Source organism: Rhinolophus hipposideros (assembly GCF_964194185.1).
Source record: "Rhinolophus hipposideros genome assembly, chromosome: 24".
Taxonomy (NCBI): Eukaryota; Metazoa; Chordata; class Mammalia; order Chiroptera; family Rhinolophidae; genus Rhinolophus; species Rhinolophus hipposideros.
The window spans coordinates 30,611,643-30,632,110 of record NC_138070.1 but is presented as its reverse complement, the minus strand read 5'-3'; the positions used below and the strand labels follow the sequence as shown (position 1 = coordinate 30,632,110).

Below are 20,468 nucleotides of genomic sequence, written 5' to 3'. Positions count from 1 at the left end.
GGAAAAGAGGGAATAGTTTCAGGAGTTATCCCTGGGACTCTGGAAGCCTCAGTGGACAGCATGTCAAGGTGGCAGGTCTGGAAAAACACAGTGGGAAGTATGCTGGCTCGCAGAAAACCTGACACTGAGGCAAAATGATAAATCCTGAAATTCCTCCTGACGCCCCGGCTGCAGCTTTGCGGAGGCTGGGTGGAAATTCTGGGCACCAGCAAATTGTTCTGTCAGCAAGCCGTTCCTTCAGCTGCGTCTTGTTAGGAAGGCTGTCATTCATTACCCAGGCACAGCACCACAGTCCCACCCTCTGAGGCAGCATCCTGTCACCTGGGACAGGTAAAAGCTTGGCTGCAGAAAACCTGCCCAGGAGCCAGGGCCAGAGGGAAGGCGCTCAATCTCCAGGAAGCTTGCTCCACATTTCTTTTGTAAGGGATGCGGTTTTAGGGCCTGGTCCATAGTAGGTACTCAGTTATTTCAACTGAGGGGAGGAACTTTATGGCATGTGGGCCATTTTCAACCACCATTTTCTCTCTCTCTGTCTCTGTCTCTCTCTCTCTCTCTCTCAACACAGTCCCAGAGGGCAGTTTCCAGGCTCTCGGCCTCACGTGGAAAGGTGCTGGCTCGGGTACTAGATGCCCATCATCTCTGACTAGTTTGCCATCAGTTAGCCATTGGCCACTAATGTAACTGTCGTGGCTGAGCGAGCAAGCGCGGATTGCAGCTAGCAGGGGTTGGCTGGTTGGCAGAGAAACGGAAGGCGGCTAGCAAGTGCAGTTAGCAAGCATGAATGGCGGATTACGGATCGTGCGGATCCTACTCCCTGTGTCTCCCCTGGCAGCCAGCAAGACTGGGGTGCAGGAAGACTCCCTGTTGGAGTACCGGAGGATGGTTGCTTTTGTATCTCGACCAGCCGCCATTGAAAATATAGTATGACTCCCCTATCTGTGGCTCTGTTGGTGTTCTTTTTTGGCCTCACCATATCCTGCGTTCTTGTGCGGGGAGCGGGACCATAGACCCTACATAACACCCTGCATGACACTCTCTTCTCTCACCAAATGCAGATTTTACTAATAATCCAATGAGCCAAAAAGAACAGCCATTCTTTCTCTTCTCTGCCAAATCATATACCTACCCAATAAAAAGTAAAATAAGAGCAACAACAAAAACCAAGTTATTAAAACTTACTTCTACATTTTAGACACCTGATTCTGATCAGACAATTTCCTTTGATGCTTTTGCACCTAACACTTAGGGACAGAAGTCAGGTGCCAGAGAAAAACAGAATAAAAACAGGATTCCCAGTTAAATTTGAATTTCAGATAAATAAATAACTTTTTAGTATAAGTATGTGCTATGCATAATAAAAAATTATTCATTACTTATATGGAATTCAAATTTATTGGGTGTCCTGGATTTCTATTTGCTAAATCTAGCAGCCTTAGGAAAAGGGAACATGCATTTACTTGCATAGTCTAGAGACCACCAAGCTTGCTGTGCCCTGGTGGTTTTTTTCTAAAATAAGAATATTCCAGAGAAACTGAGACCCCTCGAATCAGGGTAGGGCCCATGACTTTTTCCCCTCACCCATAGAGCCAAGACAGGGAGTGGCTCTTCCCTCAGGGCTCCCTCTATCTGTGCTCCATAGCTCCTTACGTCAATGGTTCTCAAAATTTAGTGCCAACACCTGAAGTCCTTCTTACAGGCAGGTAACTGGAGACAGGAAGGCCCAGACTTTCTAATTCAGAGACCACACTCAGACAGCCAGGACTCTAATGACCTTGTGTGGCAGAGACGACTTCCTTCTACCCTAGTGCAGGCTAGAAACAAGGAAACTGCTAGGAGGGATCTGCATGAAGGCTGGGTACAGAAATGGAGGGTTACAGTAGGTCTCAAAACACTTTTCTCCTTTTTCAGCATTTTAAATTATTTTCCTTGCATTACTTATGCCATCACCCTGAACATGAAAACAAGTATGTATAGTGTTGCACGGTGCTAATCCTGTAGAAAGGATGTCACAGGCAGACAGCAGCCTGTGCAAAGGCACTGTGCTGGGGAAGGGCATCAGTGTCGAGGTCAGTGTCTGGGGCTGGTGAGGCATAAAGGGCATAATGACGAGGACACTGGGAGACAGAGCAAGAAAGAGACTGGGGCAAGATAGGGAAGGACCATTCTGGGCCAAGTTAAGAAAGTGGGCTTTATCTTGAAAGCAGTGTAGATCTAGTCACGATTTTAAGTAAAAGACTGAGGTGACAAAAATGTGTTTTTTTTTTTTTTCTTTTAAGCAGGATAATTAATTATTGGCAAGATGGAGGCTGGGCTGAGCTGGGATGTAAACTGGTAGCAGGAGACCTATTAAGAGGCTACATTAGTCCAGCAAACAATGACTTAAGCCTTAAATGAGACAGTGGCTAGAGGTGGGAGAGGGGCCAGCCGGATGACTTAGTTAGAGTGCGAGCTCTTAACAACAAGGTTGCCAGTTTGATTCCCACATGGAACAGTGAACTGCACCCTCCACAGCTAGTAGATTGAAAAAAACGACGATTTAACTTGGAGCTGAGCTGTGCCCCCCACAACTAGATGGAAAACCAATGACTTGACATGGAGCTGATAGGTCCTGGAAAAACACACAGTTCCCCAATATCTCCCCCCGCAAAAAAAAAGGCAGGACAGGAAGGACAAGCACAGGAAAGTGTTCAGAGGCAGAGCTGAACCAAGGGTGAGCGATTATTGGAGTAGAAGTTAGAGGGAAGAGAGGAGCTGAGGATGACTCTCGTGGGGAGGCATCATCACTCATACCCCTGCTGTTCAAAGGAGCTTGTAAAATTGTTGGTCTTTACTTTCCCAATATGTATTGAGTGACAGGTCTCATGAACATAATTCAATTAAAGAGGAAACTATATTCCCAGGGAGTTTAAATATCCCATTTTACAGATGAGGAAAATTAAGTCTTCTGAAAAAAATTAAATTTCAAAAGTTAGAGTTAATGATGGAAGTGGGATGAGAAAAGGATATTCTGACCGATGTGGAAATCAAGACATGTATGTTATATACATATGCTCTGTTAACTGTAAAAGTAAAATTACATATTTGTAATTCCTTAGAGAGTTAATCAGGGAAGGAGTGCAGGATGAGCTCTGAAAGTGTTTTTATCGGGGAGTATCATGCTCCCATCTCTAAATGGTACGACCAGAACCAGAAAAAGAGATGGGAAAATAAGGTAAGGGTAGATGATATTGTATTTTTACAATCCAGAGGAAAAAAAAATGCCATGAGGAAAGTGGTGATTAATGCTGTGTGCGATCTTTCTGATTCACTAGTCATCTCTTTTGCAAGTAACTTTTGCATCTCATTATGCAAGTAACTCAGTTATTATCTGTTTTCTGGAAAACCAGCCTACAGACTATGGACACACACATGAACATATGCACACATGTGTACAAACACACACTTTACCCAAATTATACTCAGAGAAAAACAACATCAAATTCAAACTCTTTCAACTTCCTACCACCAAACTTAAATGTATACCTACATCTGCACTATCCCAAGGACAGCTAATTATGTCTCTTTTTTTTTCTTTATTGGGATAAAATATACACAACATAAAATTTACCATCTTAACCATTTTAAGCGTACAGTTCAGTGGCATTAATTACATTGACAATGTTCTGCAACCATCGCCCCCATCCACATTCAGAAGTTTTTCATCATCCCAAACAAAGTCTGTATCAATTAAAGAACTCCCCATCCCCTCGCTCCCCAGCCTCGGGTAACTCCTACTTTCTGTAGGTATGATTTTGCCTATTCTAGGTGCTTTAAATAAGTGGAATCATACACCATTTTTCCTTTTGTGACTAACTTATTCCACTTAACATAATGTTTTCAAGATTCACTCATGGGCCGGCCCGGTGGCTAAGGCAGTTGGAGCTCCGTGCTCCTAAATCCAAAGGCTGCTGGTTCGATTCCCACATGGGCCAGTGGGCTCTCAACCACAAGGTTGCTGGTTCAACTCCTCGAATCCCGCAAGGGATGGTGGGCTCGGCCCCCTGCAACTGAGATTGAACACGGCGCCTTGAGCTGAGCTGCCACTGAGCTCCCAGATGGCTCAGTTGGTTGGAGCGCATCCTCTCTACCACAAGGTTGCTGGTTTGACTCCCGCAAGGGACGGTGGGCTGTAGCCCCTGCAACTAGCAACGGCAACTGGACCTGGGGCTGAGCTGCGCCCTCCACAACTAAGACTGAAAGGACAACAACTTGACTTGGAAAATAAAAGGCCTGGAAGTACACGCTGTATGCCAATAAAGTCCAGTTCCCCTTCCCCAATAAAATCTTTAAAAAAAAAAAAAAAAGGATTCACTCATGTTGTCACTCACGTTGTAGCCTGTATCAGAATTTAATTCATTAATTTTATTAAGGCTGGAAAATTTTTGATTATATATATATATGTATGTATATATATATATATATACATACATATATATATACATATATATATATACATATATATATATATATATATGCGCCACATTTTTTTTTGTGTGTGGGGGGAAAGGGTACAGGACTTTATTGGGGAACAGTGTGTACTTCCAGGACTTTTTTCCAAGTCAAGTTGTTGTCCTTTCAATCTTAGTCGTGGAGGGTGCCATTCAGTTTCAAGTTGTTGTCCTTTTAGTTTTAGTTGTGGAGGGCGCAGCTCAGCTCCAGGTCCAGATGCCCTTGTTAGTTGCAGGGGGCGCAGCCCACCATCCCTTGTGGGAGTCGAACCAGCAACCTTGTGGTTGAGAGGATGCGCTCCAACCAACTGAGCCATCCCGGAGAACAGCGTCGGCTCAGCTCAAGGTGCTGTGTTCAATCTTAGTTGCAGGGGGCGCTGCCCACCATCCCTTGCGGGACTCGAGGAATTGAACTGGCAACCTTGTGGTTGAGAGCCCACTGGCCCATGTGGGAATCGAACCAGCAGCCTTCGGAGTTAGGAGCCTGGAGCTCTAACCACCTGAGCCACTGGGCCAGCCCCTATATACCACATTTTGTTCTTCCATTCTTTCATTGATGGACACTTGGGTTGCTTCCACATTTTGCCTATCATGAATAGTGTTGCTATGAACATTGGTGTACAAATATCTGTTTGAGTCTCTGCTTTCAATTTTTCAGGATATACGCATATACCTAGAAATGAAATTACTGTATCATATAGTAATTCCTTTTTTACTTTTTGAGGAAACACAAAACTATTTTTCACAGTGGGTACACCACTTTACATTCCCTCCAGCAATGTACAAGTGTGCCAATTCGATTTTGCCATATCCTCACCAACACTTATATTTCTTTCTTTTAAAAAAAATAAGGATCCTAATTAGTGTAAAGTGATATTTCATTGTGATTTTGATTTGTATTTCTGTATTAACTAGGAATATTGAAAATCCATGGTTAGATGCCCCCAAAGTAGGTGGTGATACCTTAATCATACGTCTGTTGTATGGCCCCTTCCATCCTTGTTAAGGGGAGTCCTAAATGTCCTTCCTTCCATACAACACAATAATTATCTCTTCATATTCATCCTCCCCTTCTTCCATGGTGATAGGCTCCTGAATTTGTCTGGGCATGTGCTCATCCAAAGTGGATAATACATTTCCTATGTTCCTTCGCATCAAAATGTGGCAATGTAACTAAGTTCTGGCAATGGGATACTGGGAAGAGTGCTGCGTGAGGGTTTCCAGAAGGGACTCTCGTTAGGAGACAGGACACTTGTACATCCTGCCTCTTCTTCATCTTCTTTTTCATCCTATTGCCTGGCATATAGATGCTGCCATCTTAGACCATCGGGTCAAAGCCATACGCAACAGATCTAAACCACAGGAAGACCTGGGTCTCTGAGTTTAGGGAAGAGCACACCATCCATGCACAAAGTGGAGTTTTTGTGTAACCAGAGAGATAAACTTCTATCTTATTTAAACAACTTTTTAATATGTAGTTTTTGACATTTGCAGCTCAATCCAATTATAATGGATATTCTAATGACATTTTTCTCCTTCCTTCATTTAACTAGTAATGGAATTGGTCTTTCTCCATATCTTCAAGATTCATTTTCCTTTCTGTGCTCCAAATTCACTATACCTCTCCCACTTCTCATATTCCCTGAGGGACCTCACTTGGTCAGCTGTCTCCTATATTTTCTTTTCATGCTGCCACTTTCCTAACCCTTGTCCATCAGTGTTTAAAGAGGTTATTTCCCATCTTAAAAAGCAACAACTGTCTTTCTAACTGCAACCTACCTCTGTCTCACTACTTTCTCCTTTCTTTTTTTTTTTTTTACAAAAATACCTTTTGAAATAATTATCCACGTGTTTTATATCCTCACCCCAACCCACTTTTGTCCCCCATGCTATGGCTCTACACCACAAAACTGTTCTCCCAAGAGAATAGGAGATGTTCTTGTCACTAAGAATAACCTTACTTGGTCCTTCAGCAGTATTTTATATTGCTAATGTTCCTGGGGTCCCCAAACACATTCTTTGACCTTGATGGCATCATACTCTCCTGGTTTTTCTTGTATGTTTTTGGCCACTTCTTGTCAATCGTCTTTCCAAGACTTCTTCTCTTCCCAATCTTTAAACACTAGTGGCCAGCGCTCATTTCTCTTAATATGCTTTCTACTCTCTTCCTGGGTGATTAATCATATCTATATTGAAGACCATATATTGTTTGTTCAAGCTCAGATACCTCTCCAAATTTCCAGATCCAGCTAACCAAGTTTATATCGGAGAGCTTCTTGTCTAGCAGGCACCTGCAAATCCATAATGACCCAAATTACATTTACCACTATCTCCCTAAAACCCACCTGTGTACCATTTTCTAAAAACTAGAAGTCTTCTTTAATTTCCTTTTAGTGCTTATTATCTTCTTTCCTCTGCCTCTCCAAGTCATAATACTTTCACCTCCAAAACTCTCTAATACTTTTATATCTCTCCATCTCTGCAACTCTCCCTCGGTTAACTCATGCCTAATTGGCTGCCACATCCTCTGAAGACTCCTTGCCTCCTATTAATTCATTTCTGACCCTATAACTAGAGTAACATATTTACATTTTTAAGTACCCCAAATCATGCTATTTAACAATTACAACTGCAAATCTGATCATAAAACTATCTGGCATACAGCCCTTCAAGACACTTTCTTCCCTCAGTATAAAATTGTTATAAGACCCATAAGGCCATTTAAGTTCTGACCTCTGCCGACGCCTCTATCTACACCTCTTGTCTTTCTACCTACAACTCTCTTCCCACCCCTAAAACCCGCAACCCATACTAACACACTTAATCTAGCTATTATGGATAGTAGATTCTTAAATTCCTACCATGCTCTCCTGCCCCTGGGTTTTGGAATATGCATTTTCCTCCACTTGAAATACTTACGACTCTTCCTACCTGAATCAGTCTATTTATCTTTGTATCTCAGCCTTAACATTTCATCCTTCTAGAAGACTTCTCTGATCTGAAATATCTTCTAGATGCTGCCATAGCAAACATGACTTGTTTTTATCCCAGCACTTACCATTTTGTATTAAATTGTCTACTTCACTGAGTGTAACAAATATGTTTCGTTGGTTATGGTTAGCATACAGTATGGTCTGAATAAATCATTCTGAAGTGGATGAAATATAAATGTAAGGAAGAATGTGGCCATGCCCTTGGATCTATTATGTTGCTTATTATTATTATTATTATTATTATTATCCTCAATAATGTGGAGATGGCATGTCTGTATTATTTGGGGGTGACACAAAGCTCATGATGACAGCTCATAAGAACACAAAAATAATGTCAATGGATTTAATTAATGGACCCAAGATACAATGAAATTTCCGAACACTTAAAAGAAGCATTTAAAGGAAATTAACTGTAAGTAAAGATAGTAGACATCTTCTACAATAGCATTGTTTTTTATCAGGAATGAGCACAGCATTCACATGGACCATTAGAGTGATGTCTCTGAAAAAGAAGAGACACTACCAGTCATACTACATCTAGAAGAGTCTGTCTGGTAATACCTTTTAACGGGTCATTGTCAAACTAGCGCATGTTCAGTGGATAATGATCAGGATGATTCGTGATCTAGAAGTTATGCCCACGATAATCGAGAAGAAACTGAGAATGTCAAGATAAGACAAGTAGGGTCCATGATAGTCATCTCTTAGAAAATGGATCGCACATTATTGTTTACATTTTGAGAGAGTAGCTCTAATTGGCAGAAGTTAGGAAGAGGCAAATTTTTGTTCCACGTAGATTCATTAGGCTTGTATTCATCTGCAAGTAATAGAAACCTAATTCAATAGGGGTTTTTTTTCATAAGTGATACTAAGTGTGGAAATATATATATATTTTAGACCTGGTATAACTGCTGTGTCATCTTGAACCTGAGGTCCCTTCTATTGGATTGAGCCATATGAAAGTGTCTATACTCAGCTAGTTTTGGTTTATTGAAACAGCAAGTCCATTTGATGCAACCTAAAAGCTTCCTTCTTTGCCATTCTTGATGTGTGTTTTTCGTCCTCCCGTTTGCAAGTTAGCTCCTGGACCTCTAGGTAGTACGCCAGTCTCTCAGTCAAGAAGAAGGGGGAATGGTAAGATACAAAAATCACAGTCTTTCTGAGTACAATTCTCAGAACTCCACCCAATAGAGGTGTGCTCACATGCAATTAGCCTGAACTGCACTGCATGGTCATACTCAACTGTAAGTTAATGTGGGAGGTGAGTATTTTAAATGGACACACTGCCCTGAACAAATTTAGAGTCCTGCTTATAAAGAGAAAGAGTAGAATTGTTTACTCAGAGTTTATCAGTTATTCTCCACTGTGTCTGCATGATAGAATGTAGTTATTTCAAAATACAGATGACCCTACCCTATGCTGGCCTATTCAATAAGAATTTTTGTGGGTTGGACCTGGGCATCTGCTTATCATTGTCACTGCAGGTGATTCTGACAGCCAGAGCGAGGGACCACAATTCAGGTAGTAAGAGTCTACTCCCTGAAAAATCTCTGGAATCGCGGAGCAGGAATTAGTGAACATAATTCAGGTGGGAGTATTGCCTTGGGTGAGAGACTGGGCAAATTCCAAGTTATCGCTCATCTCTACGAGTCTGTAAAAAAGCTTTTGGATTTGATTAAATTATTTTGGCCTTTAACAGTGCAAGAAAGTAATGAAAAAAATGGTGATAAGACATTTAGATCTTATTAAGACGTTTTAAGGGAAAATGAAGGAGAAATATAGAACAATTAATTAGTTTTTATTTTCAGAATTGACAAAATGGTTTTTCCAACTCCAGATGTCTATGCATCACCAATTGCATTGAGAAAAAACTGTCGATCTTTTCCATGTCTGAGCCAAGTTCCCTCTCGACTGTATAGAAGGATAATCAAATGCCCTAATGGAAAACTTTGTGGAAGAAGGAGAAAGAGTAGACTTGAACAGGTAGGTAAGAAACACTTGACCACTTCATGTTCTCCAACTAAATAAATGCATCCAGTTACTTTTCTTCTTCTTTTTAGCCAAACTTCCCTTGTCCTTCCCTCTGATGGCAACATGCGCTCAGATATCTACCCCTTCCTCTACTCATCTGATCTATTGACCACTGGAGTGAGAATTTTCTGCTCTTGAGAAAGTTTAGCCAGAAATATTGAGCTTATCTACCACTATCTAAGTGCCTATAACATATGGATTATTACTTATCATAGCCAGGAGGGATTAATAATATATGGGATTAGATTCAGAGTCCAGAAAAGAGTTTGTCAGAAAAAAAAACATGAGTTGAATCTAATAAGATGATTTCATAAAGGGTAAGTTTGAGGTCAGGTTGTTTTACACATAGAAAGACAACACGGGCACAGGATAAGGAAGGGTTGAATTAACAACAGCTCAGTATACCTCAACAGAGTTATATGGCTCCTGAAAAACCTAATGGGATCTCAGTTCTTTCCTCTCTCTCTCTCTCTCTCTCTCTCTCTCTCTCTCTCTCTCTCTCTCTCTCTCTCTCTCTCTCTCATTCTCTCTGTCCCGCATCCTCTCTCTCTTCTTTCCTCCCAACCATAAAAACTGAGTGCCACATTTGTGCCAAGTACTGGGCGAGGTGTGCTCGCAATGTACAGGTAAATAAGGCAGTCTCTGACCTCCAGCAGCTCACAGTCTCCTAAAGAGATACATGCACAAGCAGGTAACTACACAAATGGGTGTCGGATATGAAGAAAAGAAGTAAATACAAGAGCAACGAAGCCATAAAAGAAGGAATGGGGGGCTTCAAACGGATGCTGGGCCTGGAATTTGGCTTTGAATTACAAGTTTTGGCGAAGTGGACAAGTCCAGCCCTCAGCAGAGAGAGCAGTGTGCATGTGTGCTGTGAGAAGGGAACAGCGGAGAACTCCAAGGAGTCCATAGAACCAGGAGGACATGAGATCAGGAGCAAGTCTGGCAACCCCTGGCCAGACCCGTAGGACTTTGCATGCCTTCCCAAAGAGCTGAGACTTCATTCTGTTTGGATTTGGAATCGGGAAAGGCCAAATCTGTAATATTCTGGGCTACTCAGAGCAACAGGGAGAAGAATACTTGAAGAAGAATACGGAGTAACCAGAATAACTTTAGAAAAGGGCAATTAGTACCTTTTCTGTGGATGATTATATAGAAAACAGGAGAAAAGCTTGGAAGATTTAATCTAGTGAAGACATTTAAGGGAGAAGGGAAGGGAATCCTGTTTTCAAATATTTGAAGAAAAGTCATGTTCAAGAAAAATTATTCTTGTCCTGTGGGTGGTTGTCTTAGTAGCAATTCTCATAGTATTAGGTAATATTTATTGAGAGCTTACTATGTGCCAGGCAATGTTCCAAGAACTTTATCTGCAGTAACTTATTTAATCCTCATAACAGCTTTAAAGTAAGTCCCATAGTTATCTCCATTTTATAAAAGAGAAAACTGAATCACACGGAGGTTGATTAAATCGCTAAAGGTTTCAAACTAGGAAGTGACAGAGCCAGCATTTGGACCCAGGTAATGTTATAGCTACTATGTTGTAATTCCTTTCCGAACAGATTCTCCTTCTCCTTTGTCTTTCTTTTCTTCCTGTCTTCCTGAACAGCCAGATACAATAGACTATCTGGAGAGATGTAAATTGCTCCTTACTGGAGATAGGGGATCACTAAAGCTGCATTTTTAAGGTGATAGAGCTCAAAGAGATGGATTGAAGAAAATCATCTTGAAAGTTCCTCCGGGCTTGAGCTGGTTGTGACTCTGGAGTTGGCTGACACTGCAGTGTGAACACTTTGTGAGTTACCCAGTGACTGCTTTCGGCACAAATCAGCATGGTAGCTCTGTTCCCCATGTGCCCCCCTAGTCCTGCTGACTCCATCAAAACCAGCAAGTTTTCAGCCCTGAATGCACTGCAGGAGTGGACCTGGCTTGAAGAGTGGAGCTAGCATCACTCCTGTCTAACACACTAGCTGCAAAATTGCCACTGAGGTTCTGAGCCTGAGACTTTGCTGGGAATGAAGAGGGCAATGGAAGCAACAGGCTGGATAACCGATTCCCAGGGAGGGGAATGGAGGCTTTGCCGATCTTCATACTTATGAATGAATCTTCTTCCAAGGCTCACCATCTCTTAGGACTTTCTAAATCCAGCTCTAATACATTCATTCCTGACCCACATTCAAATAGTTCCTGAATTTCTCTATTTGGATTGATCAATTAAATGTCATTATCATTCCTGATTCTCTCTTCCTGAAATGCTGTGACTAGTTCATCCTTTCCCCCATCCTAAGGATGCCTTATGGATAAAGACATATATGCATATATGGATGTATGACATTGTCTATAAGATATGGTATGCACTATTTGTGTGCACACACAACTCACGTGTTCTGACTTTGGTCACCAATTTGCGACTGTATTTATATATATTTTTTAGTTTCCTGCAAGCAGAGACTGCGTGTGGATATTTACTTCTAGCCCCATGACCTTTCCAGTACTATACTCAAAAAGACTAATTGCAGAATTGTAAAATACTGCACTTAAAATGAAACTTGGAAGTCTTTTAGTTCAACTTTATTTTAGAGATGTGGAAACTGAGGCTCATATAGGGAATGTGTCATATCCAAGGTCACAGAACATTTTCAGTTGACTTTAGAGGTACAGTTTCCAAACCTGGCTGCAGATTAGAACCTCTTAGACAGCGCTTAAAGATATCAATGTGGGGCCCCATAATGAAATGATTTTGATTTAAGTCGTCCAGACACAGGACACGACATGGTATTTTTGGAGACCCGACATGGTATTTTTATAAAGCTCCTCAGGTAATTTTATGGTACACCAAGTTTGAGAATTACTGGCTTAGAGAATGGGAGTATTGCAAATAAACACACATTGCACTTACCCCCTTGAGGATATACCAGCTTCTGAGATAAGGTCAGGAGATGAAGAATTGCTCTATGTTGCTTGAGTTGGGAGAATCATGGATCCATGAGAAAGGTTCTTCTACATGAGAAAATCTAAGAATAACCATGTCTACCACTACAGAAATGCAGATAGACGCAGCCAGGTGCGTGATTATCCTAAAACATTCGGGGGCATCTATAGTATACAGTGTGAGCACAGCAGAAGCTATAATCCTTTTGCGTGCATAGTACTGAAAACACAGGTTGATGGATTGAAAGACTGGTATCTCAACCATAGTATAGTACCAGAGGAGAACAAATAAATCATGATCCATCTTTATTACTCCAGGAATCTTAAATTAGAGTGTGTGGGTGGGAAGCAAATAAAAGGGTTTTCAGAAGGGAGGTCATCTTAAATCTACCCCAAAATATGAATCCCTCACAGAGGTTCCCTGAACTGCATTTGTCCCATCCAGACTAGCTGCCTGGGGCAATACCTCACCTCATTTTATATGAGTGTTCTCCCATTCCCTTCTTTGCCCTCTAGTTCTGTGAAGAAGGCAGGGCATAAGGAGGTGGATAGGAGACCCAGTTGACAATGACACTGAGGATCAACCAACAATTCCAAAGGCAAGAAGCCATGGTCATAAAGCCAACTAACTTACACCAGTTTTCACCATCCACATACTAACTGAGGGAACATCAAATATCCACGAGTTCCTTCTTGGCAGGAGATGACATGGAATAGCAAAGGCAGCATCTCTTATTTATTATTAACACAGAGCTGGAGTTGTGCAGCCTCTCTCAGGACTCCCTATCTAAAGTAAGAATCAAGGGTTAGTTGCTTTCTTGCTGCCCATCTTCATTTGCACAAAAAAACAGGCTGTGTCACTGCATCTTTCCCCTGCTACTGGCACTCCAGTTGGTGCTTCCAAATGTATTAAAAAGGATGGCAAGCTAAGCTAAATCTGGGAGACTGTACTCTGTCTTTGGTCTCACCCTGTAGTTGGTTTTAGTCACTGTTGTATTCCCAGCACCTAAAACAAACAAACAAACAAACAAACAAACAAAAAAATGGAACATAGTACATGCTCAATAAGCATGTGCTGGGTGATTGAACCAATGAACAATAATTAACTAGAATCTGTGTTATGTTAGAATTTGGTGGCACCTCCAAGATGAAGCAAAGGAAACACCTCTAGAGAATGAATTTAGATGAGAAAGTGAAGCCAAAACCAGCCAGTCTTTTATTACTGTAAAAGGGCAATACTCTTAGAATAGAAAAAAAAAAAAAAATCAAATTTAGTTACCAAAGGTGTCCTTAGTAACAAAGCTGAAGAATGTGTTTTCCAATATTTGATTTCTTAGCTTGACAGTCTCTCTTGAAATATTCTCTTCTCAGCAATGAAAATGTGAATCTTTGTTGGTTTGTTTTGCAGTTTGCAAATGACTTACAAAGCTCTTCTGGCAGGGTTGCTGTTTTTCTTCTTGCAAATAAACAAAAGGCCATTTCTCTAATATAACTTAAGGTGGCGGGGGGGATAGATTCTATCATCTACCATGGTTTTGGAAGGAGGAGAAAAGGAGAGGCAAGTAGAAAGAACGAGGAAAACTGGAAGAATCAGGGCACAGAAGATGAGCAAAAAAGCAGGCAACAGGCAAAGATAAATTGGATATGGAAAATTAGAGTGTTGGTGATATCAAATAGCTGAGGACTCTGTAATCAATAGGCTCCTTTGGGGGTGGGCAGCTGAACCTGACCATCAGTTCCTTGGTTCTCCCTTCCTCCCTCCTATTGCACCATGTCATCTGGGCTCCTTGTGAACTGGAAAGACAGACTGTCCCTCCTTCTCTTAGGAAAGCCTGCATGAAGCACAGCAACCCCTGCCAGCTTGACCTAGATCTGTCAACTGATCAATTATTTATCCCATAGAGAAGAAGGATAAATGAAAGGAAGAAAAAACGGGGCTAAGAGAAAAGGGAGAGCAGAAAAGGGGAGAGAGGGCAGAAAGGGAGGGAGGAAAGGGGAGAGAGAAAGAGGGAGAAATGGGGGGAAAGAGAATGAGAGTAAGGTGAATCAACACATCTATCTCTTAACTGTAGGTGTTTTAAGTTTAAGCAGTGATACAAGAGCAGGCTTAATCCAGAAGGTTGCATAAATAAATACATAAATACATAAATTAAAATAAAAAGGTCTTGGAGGTTACTGAACAAAATCATGTCAAAGCAAAGCAGAGTCCTCTTTTTCCCACCTTTTCCCAATCCAGATTAAAGGTGTTTTTTTTTCTTTCCCTGGAAAACTAGCTCCAGTTGTTCTCCCCCCATCCCCCGCTCCTCCTCTCTGACAGTCACACTGCCAGCATTGCACGTCCATGCAGAAGTTTCCTTTTACAAATAGATGGGGGGCATGCTCCCCGTATGTTTCTTCTAAAGCCCCCTGGCCTTCCCCAATGCACTCCCAACAGAAAGGAAAGACTGAGGAGACACTGGGGAGGATGGCTACACTGGCAAAACCCAGCGCCATCCAACCTGTATGCCATCCGTTATTTTCCATCTTTTCATTTTTTATGTTTAATTTGTTTTATTGTATTTTAAATGACTATAGACATAAAGTAAACATGTAACAAGCCAACAGAGCAGAAACGAAGTTAACTGCATAAATACAACCGGTCTCAGCATGGAGTTCCACTTAGCACCACATGTCTGGTATGTTACAAGCATTAATGAGTCCTTACAACACCCAGGGGACTTGCTCCCCTGCCTGGCAGGCAGGTGGGGACACAGACTCACAGAAGGACAGATTTCCCCCTACAGAAAACATAGAAAACATGGAAAACTTGGAGCTCGGATGTACATGTTCCCCACCGAGCGCTGCTCAGGCCACCAGAACTGGCTTGAAATCTAGAAGGCATGCTCAGTCAAGTGTTTGAAAAGTCTGTAGGACCTCTGCTGAGGTTCGCTATAAACCAAACGTTGTTTTTTTGTTTGTTTGCTTGTTTTTCATCTTTAGCATTTTAGTTGGTGGGCAGAAGCAGGCAGTGAGCTCCAAACCAAAAAACCTGGAACAGAGCCAAACCCCAGACATGCTAGCCCCATGTTTCCAAAATGGGTAGACAGCCAAGAGCATTTCAAATCTTTTCAGCACTTGTTTCCTTGCACATGCCATAACCATGTGTGCCATATTTATTCAGAAATGTTGCCATTTCTTAGGCTATCAAGAGAGCTCACTTCATCCCAAAGGGTAAACTGTGGCTGAAGCCAACACTGTTTTTCTTTTTGGTTGTTGCCCAACCATGACAAGCAGCTGGTACTAGCCCAGGTCATTGTATCTCAGGGCTGCCAGCCTGCATGCATACAGAGGACAGAGCCCAGGGAACTGCTAGAAGACAGTCCCCAGTGAAGCACTGCAAGCAGGGAGCCAGGAGAGACCCGTCAAGGACACAGTTCAGCATCCCTTAATACGAGAAACGGTAGAAGTCAGGAGCCAGGTGTAGAAGCTGATAAAAAGGGATTCTTGGGCTTACATTTGGCTTTTAAAGTGCCAAAAAGGAAGAACCAGCATCAGGACGAGGCTTTCTACCTGGTAACTAAAGCTGCAAGCCCAAGAATGGCCTTCATGCAGGAAGGCCTGCCTGTCACTGTGGGCACTCTGCAGGCAGCCTTGCTCAAGTACTCATAGGACCATCTCTGAGCAGGAAGGATGGAGGCGAGCGGCCTTTGCTGTGCAAGACTCGCCTACACCTTGCAGCGAGGCGGCAGCTCCAAGCACAGTAGCCAGCGTCCACTTCATGAAGCTCCTCCGTCCCTCTCTCCTGTTTTTTTAAATTGTATTTATGTATTTTTGGCCATGTTTCCAAGTGCCCACAATACTTACATAAGGCCCAGGGTCGCATAATCCCCAAGTGATTTTTCACTTTGCCAGTAAACATTGTGACGGTCTCAACTGCCTCCCTCACATCTCAGCAGCATGGCCCAACTTGAGCTGCTGCTGGCACGTAAATGTTTACCGTGAGTGGCAGGAACTTGGCCGAGATGCTCAGCTGAACGCTCTCCACGCGGTTGGCACTGAGTGAAGGAGAGTGTGAACTTAGCCCAGTCTCCTTTCCCTTCTGCTCTGCCCTGTTCATGTCTCAAGTGGGCAGTTAAGTTGATGTGGAATATGAGGAGATGAGAGAAAATTAGAAAGGTAAGACAGAAGTCTAGCCAAGCTCATCAGAAGGTATTAAAAGGAGTATTAATCCTTCGAAGGAGAAATGGTTGGGTTTCTAGAAAGAAAAGCTGCAGTGCAACCAGCCATTCCTTTCAAAGCTTCTCAGTGGCAGAAGGTGGGCGGTGTGCTAAAAAGGACAGCGCCTAATCCAGCTTCCTGGCTCCTGTTCCCAGAAAGAGGAGCTGCTAGTTAATCAATCCTGGTGTGTCTTAGGGCCAGAGTCCCAGGGCGCTAATAACCCCCTCCCTCTCTCCTTCCCATTACTAATCAGGTCTGATTCCCTCAGAAATCCTCCCCCACACACACCTAAGCTGGATCATGGTTGCTGGTTGGGATGGGGGAGGAGCAGGCCAGAGAAGGCCTATAACCTGCCATAACCTAGGTCCATAACCTTAGCACCTGACACACATTTTCCAAAAGGCAAGAAACCCAGGAAGTAGCTGCTCTAGGAAGAACCAGCTTAAAACAAAAACAGAAAAGAAAAAAATTGCCTTGAAATGTGTACTGCATTCTAACTAGTCTCACTGGGTCAATGCAATAGGGCTGGATTATTACAGCCAAGACCTGGCTGCCTTGGTAATTCTGTAAGTTTGATAAGAGATAGCTGGCAGACTCCAGCTTCCATCTGAAAGAGAAAACAGCCATCACCTTTGCTGGTTCAACTGGCGTGTGGTGTGGGGGTCTTTGGGGGGCATTCCGCTTTAATTTTGGGGAGACTTGTTCTATTATGACAGATTGAAGCCTATTCAGAGCTGGCTCTGAGGTGAGCAGCACAAATAAGGTCATTATTCTCCTTAGGAAATTCAGGATTTGGGAGAATGTGAGGAGGTCTGAGGTATCCCTGTCACCTCCATCCCCACCCCCAGAGAGGAACAAGATCACAAAATCAGATTTCACCCTGGAGAATTTTGGAACACCGCTTTCTACTCATCTATTCACGGATGATTCAAAGTATGAGCAAATATTATGCTTTCCTGCACTTATTTCTGATGAAAAAATAATCATGTATGCTAATTTATATGTAAATTCAGTTTGGCCCTGGGGCTCCTGGCGTGCTGCCAATGGGGTTGTTGATGGTGGAAGTTTGGCCATTGTTTCCAGTTTGATGTGCTAGACAGAAGAGACACAGACCTCAGGACAGATGGAAATTATTGAGGACTTGGGACCTTCGCTTTCCCTTCCTCTGACCCCTCACTCTACCCCTTGCTTAGTTTTCATTTCTGTAGTTAGCATGATATCAGCCATTTCCTGAGGGAGCCTGGCCCAGAACGCAGTTTCCCCACTGCCAGTATTGGGAATCTGATTTCACTGGGTGACCCCCTTGTGCACCTAGAATAAGCAGGGGTGTGCGCTCAGAGGCACACAAATGCCTGCACTCACACACACACTGCTGCTGCTCCATGTTATGTAAGAGGAGTCATTCAAGGATGCCTCCAAGTTGGCTTCTTCACTCTCTTACCCACCAAGGCCCCCATGGGAGAAAAGAGAGAGCCTAAAGCTGGGAGCAGCAGGCAACGTCAAAGATATCCCTGCAAAGTCCACCACTGTGACTTCCTTGTCACCTGACTCAGAGCCTTCATTCCCCACTTGCTTCCTCCTTGAGCCCCAGCCGAGGGTACACACACTTGATTCCTCCCAGCCTGGCCCCTCTGCCTACCTTGTGTGGGTCCCATGGTAGCCACTTCAACCTATGTTGGGGGAGACAGTGGCAGTCCCCAAAGCCTATCCTCAGAGAAGGGTCAGCAGGCCTAGAGGTGGGGACAGGCGAGACCATGAAAACTCCATATTGCAGTAAAACAAGAGAAAGAGGTGGGTGGGACTCCCCAATCTTTTTCATCCCCAGAGTCTGAACTTTCCTCTGGGAATATAACTGCCCAGAACTGAGCTTCCACCTGGAATCCTCTCCGAGAGCCTGCTAGACCACCCACTGAAAGTTTCTCTGCCTGTCTCATTCCCTATGAGTTCAGGTATCTTTAATATGAAAGAGGCAAGGCAGACCCCCGCCCCACAAAGAACAGGATGGGAATAAGCAGGTTAGCAGATAATACTGCTGCTGGAACTGAAGAGCTGGGACAGAGTGTGGGACCACATGGTGCGGCAAATGGACTCAGGGTTGAAGCAGATTCCAAATGCACCCAACATAGCACAGTCAACGTCAAAGTGCGCACTTGGCCAGGGAGGAAGCCCGGCCCTCAATTGCAGCCCCTGTGACTAGGCTTCCAGATTGATAATAAACAGAAAATTAGCATTCGACTCTTATTGCCTCTCCCCCTTCAATTTAGAAAAGCTTCCTGGAATTTCAGAACCCCATGCGTGCGTGTTTCCACTGCCTTTAATCTGTTTGTTATCCATCCCCCCCACCCCCCGCCACCCACCCTCCCCCACCGCCTCTGCCACAAACACACCCCCAAACACATTAAAAACTAATACAGTTGTCCACCGCGGCTGCAAATTGATTCATCCATTTAAGCTGGATCTCGGAACAGAACCTTACAGAATGCAGTTACCTGATTATTTCTAGCCTGCATTTTCCTTTGCTCCTTTTTGAAGCTTTGCAAGTTTACTGGACGATATTTAAAGTTTCCTCTTGCAATTTCTTCCCAGTAACATAAGTAACACATCAGCAACCCTGCTGCCCTTGCAATCTGTAATTTCCCCCTGCTGTGTCGTGTGTGTGTGTGTGTGTGTGTGTGTGTGTGTGCAAGAATGTACATACAGCCAAGGAGACCAGCACACAGTCATGTACCTAACAAGAGCACCAGACACCTTTTACTTATGCATATACATTCCCCCATTCCAGTCGCAGCCAGAATCAAATCAATATTCTCACAGCCTGGTAGGGAGAATGAAGTCCCAGCCATGCTGTTTTAAACGCTCTCTCCTCCACCTGCAAACCGCGCAGCAGAGCCGACTCGGGAGTCTGCGAATCACATAAAGCACACTGTACAATTCCTGAGTCTACTGTAGGCAAATCAATAGCAAGCTCTTACCTTGAAAGAGAAACAGAGCAGCCAGCCCCGTGAAGATTGCCCAAGAGATAGAATTGTGCATTTTTGCCTGGATGGTTTTCATGATTTTTTTCTTCTTTTTCTTCTTGTTTGTCAGGTTCCGTTTTTTTCTTTCTTTCTTTCCTGACAGATTGCGTTGCTCTCAAGCTCGTGGAAGGAGATTAAAATCCACTGTTTTGCTGAAGGACACAACAAGAAAGCCGAGGGTGTGAGAGAGTGTGACTTCTCAGTAATTATCTCTACTCATACTCTGGCACTGAGACACATCGTACAATCTGGCCCTGGACAGCCCTCCTACAAGCTGCAATCATTGGTTCTAATCCAAGGATTGACAGAGCTACAACACACGCGGGCGGGCACACACACACACACACACACACACACACACACACACACTCAGAAATCATTTACTGGGCAAATCAGGCTAGCTGATTAAAGAGACAGGAGCCTGGAGAGATAGAATGATAAATGCCACTTTGCCCCTTCTATATTACTTTCATTTTTTAAACTGACAGTCTCAGAGCCCCAAGAATAAAAAAAAAAAAAAAAAAAAAAAAAAAAAGGAAAGAAAGAAAAAGAAAAAAAAAAAAAAAAACCTCCCTTCCTTCTGGCATTCCTTGGCCTCCTGAACTCAGATTCCCTTTGCCCTGGAAAAATCCTATAGCCAGCAACAACTAATGGGAAATTTTAAAAGAACATTTTCATGTGCAGTGAAACTTACAGAGTCAAATTTTATTTGTTGGTACCTATTTTCCTCTCCAATAAAAATATTCAATGACAGATTTCTTTTTCTCTCTTACTTTTCGCCTTTTCCCAATCAACCTCCTACTTGCTAGCTTTGC

General features: G+C 43.0%; 1 protein-coding gene across 4 annotated transcripts in view; it reads right to left on the bottom strand.

The window, feature by feature from the left end:
- The window catches only part of NTM (neurotrimin), a 973,794-nt gene extending 953,752 nt beyond the window's left edge, over positions 1 to 20,042 (bottom strand). For 3 of the 4 annotated variants that reach the window (XM_081036602.1, XM_081036603.1, XM_081036604.1), the window contains exon 1: positions 19,609 to 19,922. In XM_081036602.1, the coding sequence (XP_080892728.1) occupies positions 19,609 to 19,690 (82 nt within the window). In that variant the 5' untranslated portion in view covers positions 19,691 to 19,922. Of the gene's footprint in view, positions 1 to 19,608 lie in introns of all 4 variants that reach the window. The other variant, XM_081036605.1, reaches the window with a different exon arrangement.
- Between the last annotated feature and the right edge of the window lie 426 nt (positions 20,043 to 20,468).